The sequence below is a fragment of the Anomaloglossus baeobatrachus genome, chromosome 10, assembly GCF_048569485.1.
Source record: "Anomaloglossus baeobatrachus isolate aAnoBae1 chromosome 10, aAnoBae1.hap1, whole genome shotgun sequence".
NCBI classification, from domain to species: Eukaryota; Metazoa; Chordata; class Amphibia; order Anura; family Aromobatidae; genus Anomaloglossus; species Anomaloglossus baeobatrachus.
Window position 1 is genome coordinate 197,085,788 of NC_134362.1, and position 11,987 is coordinate 197,097,774.

Consider the following 11,987-nt stretch of genomic DNA (forward strand, 5'->3'; position numbering starts at 1 on the left):
CACATAGTAATCCCACCACTGTGCCCCCACATAATAATGCCACCACTGCGTCCCCACATAATAATGCCACCACTGTGCCCCCACATAATAATGCCACCACTGTGCCCCCCACATAATAATGCCACCACTGTACCCCCCACATAGTAATGCCACCACTGTGCCCCCCACATAATAATGCCACCACTGTACCCCCCACATAATAATGCCACCACTGTGCCCCCCACATAATAATCCCACCACTGTGCCTCCACATAATAATGCCCCCAATGTCTCACAGCAGGTGGGGGGTGTCTCACAGCAGGTGGGGGGTGTCTCACAGCAGCTGGGGGGGTGTCTCACAGCAGCTGGGGGGGTGTCTCACAGCAGCTGGGGGGGTGTCTCACAGCAGCTGGGGGGGTGTCTCACAGCAGCTGGGGGGTGTCTCACAGCAGCTGGGGGGTGTCTCACAGCAGCTGGGGGGGTGTCTCACAGCAGGTGGGGGGGTGTCTCACAGCAGGTGGGGGTGGGTGTCTCACAGCAGGTGGGGGGGTGACTCACAGCAGGTGGGGGGGGTGTCTCACAGCAGGTGGGGGTGTGTGTCTCAAAACAGGTGGGGGTGGGGTCACAACAGGTGGGGGTGGGGTCACAACAGGTGGGGGTGGGGTCACAGCAGGTGGGGGTGGGGTCACAGCAGGTGGGGGTGGGGTCACAGCAGGTGGGAGTGGGGTCACAGCGGGTGGGGGTGGGGGTCACAGCGGGTGGGGGTCACAGCGGGTGGGGGTCACAGCGGGTGGAGGAAGGTGAGAGGTGGGGGAGGGGCAGCAGATGAGGGAGGAAGGCAGCAGCTGATGGGGGAGGGGGTGGCAGATGGAGGGGACGCAGCAGATGGGTTCAGTGCTGCTGGATCAGGGGCGGCAGCTGATGGGTGGGGGCTGGGGCAATGACGGTGGCGGCTGAAAGGAGACAGTGTCTTTAAACTTACCGGTCGCTCTCCTCACCTTCCACGGACGCTGGAGTGAAGCTGAGGGGAGTGGTCACCGGCCCCAGATCGGTCACAAGGCCGGTCTCGCCAATCAGAGCTGAGGGCGGGTGAAACTGAGGTCACCCAGCTCCAGCCAATGATCGGTGCTACAGCTGCACTGATCAGGGCTGGATTTTAATGTTTCAGCCATTTTCAATGGTTGGAACATTACAGTGGCTGTGATTGGCTGACGAACGCCGCTCAGCCAATCACAGCCTCCTTGGGTCCGGGGAGGAGACACCACCCCTCCTGAGGTCAGGCAGAGGGCCCCTCCTCCCCGAATCTAAGATATTTGCAGCGATCGCAGCCACCGGGGCCACGATCTCGCCATGACGTACTGGGTACGTCATGGGTCCTGAAGTACCAGGGAGCTATGACGTACCCAGTACGTTTTCAGGCTCTAGTGGCCCGCTCCCCGCTTGGGGCCCCTGTGCGACTGCAGGTGCTGTCAGTGCAACGCCCCCGCCCCCTGCCCATGGGGCCCGGGGAGCAGAGGAATGAAAGGGGAGGGGCCCGAGCTGTCAGCGTGTCCGGGCCCCGCCTCCTGCTCGACCAGCCCGCCCTGCGAAGTGTACTGTCAACGCCCCCTGCGCTGGGGCCCGGGGAGCAGAGGAAGGAAAGGGGAGGGGCCTGTCAGCGTGTCCGGGCCCCGCCTCCTGCCTGCTGCTCACCGGGCCCGCTACAGGAGTTCTACTAGTAATGCCCTGATGGCGGCCCTGCCGCAGGGGTTAACTATATCGGCGCGCGCTGTGCACGCTGATACGTGTGCCTGCTAGCCGCGGGTGGGATCGCTGCCACCCGTGGCCATTAACCCCTTACATATCGCTGCCAAAATCTGGCAGCGATATGTATATACGCGCCGCCATGACAGTCACTTACCCCGCCCCTACCGGAAGTCACGTGACATGATCACGTGACTTTCGGTGGTTGCCATGGTAGCACAGGGTCATGTGATGACGCCTGTAGCTACCATGACTTACTTCCTCTCAATGCCGGAATACAGCTCTGTAGCTGAGATCTACAGATAGTGCAGAGCGATCGGATTGCTGATCGCTATAGCCCCCTAGGGCTAAAATAAAAAAAAAGTTTTAAAAAATTAAAAAAAATAAAAAAACCTAAAAGTTCAAATCACCCCCCTTTCACCCCATTGAAAATTAAAGGGTTAAAAAAATAAAAAATATACACATATTTGGTACCGCCGCGTTCAGAAATGCCCGATCTATCAAAATATAAAATCAAATAATGTGATCAGTAAACGGCGTAGCGGCAAAAAAATTCCAAACGCCAAAATTACATTTTTTTGGTCGCCGCAAATTTTGCGCAAAATGCAATAACAGGCGATCAAAACGTAGCATCTGTGCAAAAATGGTACCGTTACAAACGTCAGGTCAAGACGCAAAAAATAAGCCGCCACTGAGCCTCAGATCCCGAAAAATGAGAACGCTACGGGTTTTGGAAAATGGCGCAAAACGTGCGCCACTTTTTTTGGACAAGCTTGTGAATTTTTTTTAACCCCTTAGACACAAGTAGATGTGAAGCCCCGCAGGTGTAGTGTCGGTGTCGGTGCGTTACCTTCAGGGACTCCACGTTGCTGGATCTCCGTCACTGGTAGGAAATCTTCTGTTTTGATCGTGACGCCACTCTCAGTATTGCGGCCAGTAGGGACCGCCACTGCAGATTGAGGGTCGCCTGGGGCTGATGGTGTGTGCAGTTAGATGTAGTAGCCTCCTGAGAGTGAGGCAAGCCCCAGGGCCCAGTGTAGGTTTGTAGTACCACAAGTCGCAGAATGACCACACAGGCAGGATGTCTTTCAGGGTTTTTACTCACTTCAGGTGGCAGGGTGAGTAACCCGGGCGTAGCTGAGATGAACCAGGTAGGAACCAGGCATCCTTCAGGCTGACCTTATGAGGGTGACTACTGACTCGCCTTCCTTAGCCCTTGGTGGTTTGGGGTGACCCCGACTTTGAGTCCCTATGGGGGTCACCCAGGGAAGATGCTGCAGCCTCTCTCCCCTTGTTGTTTGCCGTGTGCTTGTCCCCCGGACCAGGCCACTCCAGCTGCTTGCCTCCTGTGACCTATGGGCCCTCACTGCGGTTACGTGGCTGCGGCTTTTGTGGTGTTGTGGTGTGGGCTTTGAGAGCCCCACACCGGCAGGTTTAGCAGGGAAAGGTGGATCTATCCTCGCTTCGGGATCTGCCGCCCGGTTGGGCCTGGTGCTCTCTAGCAGTCTCCTTACTTCCCACTCCGTGCTTTCTCTCTAGCTGAAGCTGGCTTTCAGGTAGCACTCCTAGTTGACCGTTCTCCCCCGTCTGTAGCCACTGCGCGGACGCTGTCAGATTGCACAGCTCCAGGGATCTGCTCCTCACTTGAGCTCCCTGGACTCTACACTGAACTGGCTCACTGCTCCTCCTCTCCTGTTCTTGCCTACGCCACCTAGCAACCAGACTCTCCACCACACCCCTTGAGAGGAGATGGAGGCTCTACCCCCTCCACTATTCCAGTGAAGGTGAAGGCTTGCCCCCTCCTGGGATCCCCACGGGTCCTCTCATGGGTACATGTGTGAGACCTGATCACTATGCGCCTGTGTTCCACACCCCGGTCAGCCTTCTGGATTACCTGTATTGTACTGTCCCCAGCATGGGTGCAGTACTCAGTGGTGCCTGACCAGGTCAGGGGCGCCACATAAACCTATACATGTTTGGTGTCTACAAATTCGCACTGACCTGAGGCATCACATAGATACATCAGTTTTACCATACAGTGAACACAGTGAATAAAATATCCCAAAAACTATTGTACAATCACACTTTTGCAATTTTTCCGCACTTGGAATTTTCTTGCCGTTTTCCAGTACACCATATGGTAAAACTTATGGTTTCATTTAAAAGTACAACTCGTCCTGCAAAAAACAAGCCCTTACATGGCAAGATTGATGGAAAAATAAAAAAGTTACGGCTCTTGGAAGAAGGGGAGCAAAAAACAAAAACGCAAAAACGGAAAGTGCCCGGGGGCTGAAGGGGTTAATGGTATCACAGCTCCAGGTGGGCCCCCTCTGAGCACGGGGCCCGGGGCGGCCGCACCCTCTGCCCCCCCTGCTAGCTACGCTACTGCCCCTGACCCTTCATCGGCCCGGTGACGAGTAACCCCCAGGCCCTGTGGGGTGCTCCACTGGCGTCTCCACCAGAGAAAGCACGCTGTATCCAGACCGTGAAGACGCCTGATGGTGGACACTCGCCCTTATAGACTTAGTGTTGTGCCCTAAAAATACAAATGTTTTACACATACACCACAATACACTATAAGATTGTGCCCACGGTCTGGACATGGTGTGTCCTGGACACGTCCTCTCCTGTGGGGCTGTGAGTGCTCTCCGCAGGGACCACAGCGGCCGGTGCCCACAGTCAGGGTTCGGGCCACTGTGGTGTCTCTTCTATTCTTTCTGTGGAGACACAGCAATAAATTAACATCCCAGGGCTCAGGAAGCCGCACCACAGGTCAGTGTTCGCTGTGAGCTGTACGCGCACAGTGCGCAGAGGATTTCTACAAATCCCATCCATTGTGCTTGTGTACCGCCCTGAGAGGGGCCCGGCCGCTTCTTCCGCTTGCTTGGGCCGAGCCGCTCGAGGTCCGGGCTCGGGTTCTCGGTGGCACAAGCGCCTCCGGACCGGGGGCCACGTCGCTCTTGTTAAGGGGAGACGGTGGGGGGTGATGGTTGTGTAACGGGTCGTGACGCCACCCACGGGTCGTGGTGACGGGGGATGCACCACCGTTGCGGCTGAAGTGATGGTGAGCTCGTCCGGGATCAGTGTTGCGGCTGCAGCTGAGATGTTAGCCTCTCCGTGGGTAGGGGCGGTATGTCCCGGGGCCCGGTGGGGGACTGTAAGGGCTGATGTTGTCGTCGGGGTGCAGGGCGCAGTGCCATGGTGTAGCGTCGTGCCCGGATGGCACTGGTGTACTCACGATTGATTTACACTCAGAGTCACTGGTAAACCAAAGTTCGGAAGTGGTCGGTCCCCGCGGCCGGCTGCTGATGTCGCTTGTGGGGTTGATGGTGGCCCCTTTTCCCGTGCACCTCTGGATGTTTGTGTTTCGGCCCCCTGCCTCAGCAGTGGTAGCCCGCTCCCCGGCGTTGAGTTGCCCGCAGGCGCTGGCCCGTCGGTGTTTGGCCCTTGGCGGTGGTGCTCACCCGGTCTCGGTGGGCTTTTGCCTTCTTTCGGGACTTTGGGTGTGGATGAACCCGTGAGGTCCGGCCAGCAATCAGTCAATTTGCCTATACTCAGTGGCTTCTAAGCTAGGACGGGGTCTGAGTACCCTCCTGTTGGTGCTCCGGTACACGGTTGATTCCCCGGTTCGGGACCCAGACCCGGTCCGTACGGTTCCGCCGGTTGCTGTACCGGTACTCCTGCACACGGCCACCACCGTCTGCCTGCCTGACGTTCTCTAAGGGGCCCAGGCTCCTACCCGGGTCCCCGACAGCTGCTCCTCTACCCCTCACTGTCAACTACAAACTTGTCTAACCTCTTTCTGTTTGAACTTCCTGCCCCAGGACAGTAGTCTCCTCGGTGGGCGTGCCTTTCCGCCTGACTCCGCCCACCTGGTGTGCTCTACTAGCCCTGAGGGAGGCATCAGGTCTCCCTTTCGGGTGACGTGTGCGACCTCACAGGGGATGGGGGTGTGTGGGTTAATTACCTGATGTGTACTGTGGCTATGTGTGCAGAGAGCAGGGAGCCGGCACTGGCAGTGAGAGAATGGGGACGCTGGTAACGAAGGTAAATATCGGGTAACCAAGGTAAGGGCTTCTTGGTTACCCAATGTTTACCGTGGTTACCAGCGTCCGCAGAAGCCGGCTCCTGCTGCCTGCACACGTAGCAGAGTACACATTGGGTAATTAACCCGATGTGTACTGTGGCTAGGTGTGCAGGGAGCCAGCGCTAAGCGGTGTGCGCTAGTAACCAAGGTAAATATCGGGTTGGTTACCCGATATTTACCTTAGTTACCAAGCGCAGCATCGCTTTCACGCGGCGCTGCTGGCTGGGGGCTGGTCACTGGTTGCTGGTGAGATCTGCCAGTGTGACAGCTCACCAGCAACTCGTGTAGCCACGCTCCAGCAATCCCTGCCAGGTCAGGTTGCTGGTGGGATCGCTGGAGCGTCGCAGTGTGACATCTCACCAGCGACCTCCTAGCAACTTACCAGCGATCCCTATCAGGTTGGATCGTTGTTGGGATCGCTGGTAAGTTGTTTAGTGTGACTGGGCCTTTAGTTAACAAGAGCGGTAGAGCAATTTGTGAGCAGCTCCAGAATAGACAGAATCATTGACTTTCCAATAGACTGAACACAGGGATATTGGCACCTTCATTTTGGGGTCTACAATATGGCGTCTCCTGCTATTTTCCAGTCTCTCCTTTCTCAGGCTTTGGGCTCTGCATTGTCTGTGGCTTTGGTGCACTGGTATCAGGGTGGGCTTTTACCTCACATATCTTTTCATATATCTCTGTAAGGCTAGTTTCACACTTGCGTTGGACGGCTTCCGTAGCATTGCGTTGTGTGACGGATGCCATGGATGCGTTGCATATAGTGGCACAACGGATGCTACAGATCATACAAAACAACGGAAAGCTTTTTTTTTTCACAGTTTTACCGGCAGCAGACTATTGTGAACGATCAGCTGATCGCTCTCAATAGCCGGCGGCCGGTAGCTCAGCTGAGCGCTGTCACTTGCCGGCGGCCAGGCATGCCGGCGGGCGGGCGCTGAGCGCTGTCACTTGCCGGCGGCCGGGCATGCCGGCGGGCGGGCGCTCAGCTGAGCACTGTCACTTGCCGCCGGCCAGGCATTCCGGCGGGTGGGCGCTGAGCTGAGCGCTGTCACTTGCCGGCGGCCAGGCATGCCGGCGGTCGGGCGCTCAGCTGAGCACTGTCACTTGCCGGCGGCCAGGCATTCCGGCGGGTGGGCGCTGAGCTGAGCGCTGTCACTTGCCGGCGGCCAGGCATGCCGGCAGGCGGGCGCTGAGCTGAGCGCTGTCACTTGCCGGCGGCCAGGCATGCCGGCGGTCGGGCGCTCAGCTGAGCACTGTCACTTGCCGGCGGCCAGGCATTCCGGCGGGTGGGCGCTGAGCTGAGCGCTGTCACTTGCCGGCGGCCAGGCATGCCGGCAGGCGGGCGCTGAGCTGAGCGCTGTCACTTGCCGGCGGCCAGGCATGCCGGCAGGCGGGCGCTGAGCTGAGCGCTGTCACTTGCAGGCGGTCAGGCATGCCGGCGGGCGGGCGCTCAGCTGAACGTTCGGCCACTGCGAGACAAAATAAAGTTTGTGATTTAAAAAAAGAAAAAAAAAATGAGCATGCGCAGTAAAATCCTGATTATTCCGCTGCTCAAAAAAACGTTACAAGCTGCGTTCCTCGCGCTGGGCGGAAGCAACGGAGCGTCGCCCAGCGGAAGCAACGCAGGTCCTTTTGGCACAATCCGTCATCCATACAAGTCTATGGGAAACAGCGGAATCCGCTGTTTACCAAAAGGGCGGATTGTAACGGAAGGCAGCGATGTGTGCTGCCGCAGGAGCAACGAACCACAACGAAAAACAACCATTACCGATTTTTGAGTTTGGGACGACCTCTCCATGGTGAACGATTTTCACCATTTTTGAGGTCGCTTAAGGTCGCTGGTCAGTGTCACACGCTGCGATATCGTTAATGACGCCGGATGTGCGACGATAAAACATTAACGATATCGTAGCGTGTAAAGCCCCCTTTACTCTTGTGGTGTAATCTACATTACAACGATTTGCCATTGTATACAGAAAATTCGCATGATCCTGAGACATATCTAGACAATTGTAAACAGTTGTGTACAGAGCCAGATAATTATTCCAGAAGAGTGTAGCATCATCATATGGCCTGAATCTGGACATTGCTGAGGGCTTGTCACCCCTAGTATCTCTTCCACCTATGATGCGTTGCGATTCCTTCCTTCTTAGCTCTGCACCGGTGCAGTTATCACCCATTTGTTCAGATCTTAGCTGTGGCCTTTAATGACCTGCGACTCTGCTGTCCGGTGGCTCTGACCGAAGAAGTGACCATCACCTTGCAGGACGCCTTGGAGAAGGTACAAACAGTCATTTCGAGCACTCAGTTCTTGGAGTTCTGCAGGAACGTCTCCTCTTTTTTTGTTCTGTCTCCTTCATAGGTCGTTAAATCCATCCTGACGTTCCACCGAGCCGAGGATGCTGCATTCAGCCCCCAGGAGCGGGAACTCTTTATCCAATTCTGCACTGTCTTTTTGGAGGACCTGACCCCGTATCTGAACCGCTGCTTACAGGTCCTCTTTCCTCCAGCGCAAAGAGCACAAATACTTGGTAAAAACAAAAGGTTTATGTTCTAATAATAATTCCCGATCGTAAAGTACAATCTGTCCCCTGCGTTCCTCCAGAGCTGTATTCACAATTCTGGAGGGTGATGAGTTCGTCTCTGGCTGCACTACCTGCTTGTTCAGTGTCTATACAGAGATGGATGGAATGAGAAGAATTGTTTTTCATCTATTCAGGCAAAAGAAAATGAATTCTGCCAGAATGTGGAGTTGCAGATAGTGTGGTATTTTTAGGATTCACCATTGTCAATAGAAATCAGCAGAAGTGTGAATATAGCACTGAAGTATAATACAGCTTTACAAGTCAGAGTTACTGTAAGATGAGTAATTTATATGCACAGTGACTCCACCAGCAGAATAGTGAGTGCAGCTCTGGAGTATAATACATGATCTGTAATGTATGTACACAGTGACTGCAGCGGCAGAATAGTGAGTGCAGCTCTGAAGTGTAATACAGGATGTAACTCAGCATCAGTACAGGATCAGTAATGTAATGTATGTACACAGTGACTGCACCAGCAGAATAGTGAGTGCAGCTCTGGAGTATAATACAGGATCTGTAATGTACGTACACAGTGACTGCAGCGGCAGAATAGTGAGTGCAGCTCTGGCGTATAATATAGGATGTAACTCAGGATCAGTAATGTAATGTATGTATACAGTGACTCCACCAGCAGAATAGTGTGAGTGCAGCTCTGGAGTATAATACAGGATGTAAATCCAGATCATTGCAGGATAAGTAATCTAATGTACGTACACAGTGATAATACAGGAGGTAACTCATGAACAGTACAAGATATGTAATGTATGTACACAGTGACAGCACCAGCAGAATCGTGAGTGCAGCTCTGGAGTATAATACAGGAGGTAACTCAGGATCAGTAATGTAATGTATGTACACAGTGACTGCACCAACAGAATAGTGAGTGCAGCTCTGGAGTATAATACTGGAGGTAACTCAGGATCAGTAATGTATGTACACAGTGACTGCACCAGCCGAATCGTGAGTGCAGCTCTGGAGTTTAATACTGGAGGTAACTCAGGATCAGTAATGTAATGTATGTACACAGTGACTGCACCAGCCGAATAGTGAGTGCAGCTGTGGAATATAATGCAGGATGTACTCAGGATCAGTAATGTAATGTATGTACACAGTGACTGCACCAGCAGAATCGTGAGTGCAGCTGTGGAGTATAATGCAGGATGTACTCAGGATCAGTAATGTATGTACACAGTGACTGCACCAGCAGAATTGTGAGTGCAGCTGTGGAGTATAATGCAGGATGTACTTAGGATCAGTAATGTAATGTATGTACACAGTGACTGCACCAGCAGAATAGTGAGTGCAGCTGTGGAGTATAATGCAGGATGTACTCAGGATAAGTAATGTAATGTATGTACACAGTGACAGATCCAGCAGAATTGTGAGTGCAGCTGTGGAGTATAATGCAGGATGTACTCAGGATAAGTAATGTAATGTATGTACACAGTGACAGATCCAGCAGAATAGTGAGTGCAGCTGTGGAGTATAATGCAGGATGTACTCAGGATCAGTAATATATTTGCAGAGTTTTTCAGCCTTTGTAATGTGATATATTAATTTTCCTTTTTTTCCCCCTCTCAGGTGTCGCCCCCACTCACCTCTCCCGTTACGGCAATCTGGGTTCTATCAATGTGGTTCCGCTGCATGAAGCCTTGGAGGGTTTATTACCTCAGAAGGAGCCTGACATTATCCCCACACCCGAGGCCGAGCCGGAGAAATCTCAACCATCCATAGAGAAGGCGGAAACGAAGATGGAGGATGCACAGATTGTGTCCGCGGTGTCTGAGCTTCCGGCCGGAGATGACGCCACATGACGGCCATTAGTGTGAATGAAGTCTACATTGGGGAGAGGGATGTCAATATATATATATGGGGCCCGGGACAGACATCAGCCGTTACCTGGAGCCACAATGACTCCGACATTTACATCCGAACTCTGTCAAATCCGTCTTCATTATTGATCATACAGCGCTCGCACTTTTGGGTACTCATGGGTGTGGTGAACTCAAAGCTGCATTTTGGGAATGAGAACAGTCATCTGATTGGTTGCCAGAAGTGTGTAATATATGTATGATATTCCGCTAATCAAATACCTTTTTAAAGGGGTTGTATGTATTTATAAAAATAAAAAAATACCTTTTTATTACTTCTGTCTCTTTAATTGTTTTTGGGTTTCAGTGGTCGGGTATTACTGATTCCAGTAATGTCACTTACCGGTTTGTGTGTTGCTGTTTCAATAAAATCAGTGTTTTATCAGCAGAAGATTATCACTACACTAGCTGTTTTGTGTCACCTATTCTGTGTAGCTCCACCCACATCACTGATTGGCAGTGGCTTTCTGCCTGTGAACAGTGTACACGGATAGCTGCCAATCAGTGGTTTGGTTGCGGTTATACAGAGCTCGGCATTCAGAGGGATGGTAGATCTGCAGCAGAGAAAACTGGGATTATATCAAAACTGCAAAAAGCAGCTTAGTAAGTGGCACATGGCTGGAATCAGGGTCTCTGCCCCTACATCATCCTACTCTCAGATTACATAGCAACAACCTGGTGATCGATTCCTTTTCCTCCAATGTTTTGTTCTGATGTCTCTCGCGTGATTCTTGTGCAGTACCCTTATGGCCTCTTTCATACGTCCGTGCAAAACACTAATGGTTTGCACAGTCTGTGGTGAAGGTGTGTATGTGTGCCTGAGTGCGTCTTTTACTTGTGCTATCCCTGTGACATCTGGATAACACTCGGACAGCATTATCTGCTATACTTACCTGTCTCCAGCGCTGCTGTTAGTTATGGGTCTGTGGTGACTGCAGTGAATATTCATGAGGGATAATGAGTGGGCCCGGAAGCAACAGCAGCTCCCAAGATAGGTAAGTATAAAAATTCTTTATTTTTATGTCACCTGTGTTTTCTCCGGTATTTGTCACACAAATCCCATCAATGTGCGCTTCGTGTGAGGCCTGTACTGCCGGAGCAAAACAAGTATGTTGCCATGTGGAGCACACGGACAAATGGTCCGTGTCAAAACACGGACGTGTGTGCAGACCCATTAAATGTAAGGGGTCTACGTGTGTCCGTGTCTACGATACGTGTGAAAACAGACGCCACACGTACCAGAGACACGGATGTATAAAGGAAGCTTTAAACAGTTACAAGGGCCGTCCACAAGATGGCCGCCTCTGCTTCCCTCATGAGCTCAGTTACTCGGTGGTGTCATGGTGCCATCTACTTGTCAGTATGTGATAAGCCTGAACACTGAGTGCCCTGAATAATACGTCTCGCTTTAGGATGGTTTTGTACACGATAGTAATTAAAAAAAAACAAAAAAACTACAAAGCAGAGGTCTGGGAAGTAGCGAGGCATTAACATATATAATACATTGAAAAGTTGCAGAATAGTCTCATATATAATATATATATAACATTTATTAGCTGTAGTACCTGGCGTTGCTCGGAATAGTGACCAAGTGTCTCTGTCACTTGTGGTGCCCTGGACTAGCCAGGGGTCACAGAAAACAACAACACACACCCCCCCACCCTAGGCAGTTACAGCAGTCAGACAAAAACCCTTGTTGCCTCCCTCCAGGGGCTG

General features: G+C 52.6%; 1 protein-coding gene across 1 annotated transcript; it reads left to right on the forward strand.

The window, feature by feature from the left end:
* Window positions 1-6,372: 6,372 nt before the first annotated feature.
* LOC142254400 (conserved oligomeric Golgi complex subunit 8-like) lies at window positions 6,373-10,448 on the forward strand. The gene is made up of 4 exons (XM_075325440.1): window positions 6,373-6,457; window positions 7,969-8,096; window positions 8,178-8,346; window positions 9,982-10,448. Exons 1-4 carry the CDS (start codon window positions 6,373-6,375, stop codon window positions 10,212-10,214), a joined length of 615 nt encoding a protein of 204 aa, XP_075181555.1. The 3' UTR covers window positions 10,215-10,448.
* The last annotated feature ends 1,539 nt before the right edge of the window (window positions 10,449-11,987 follow it).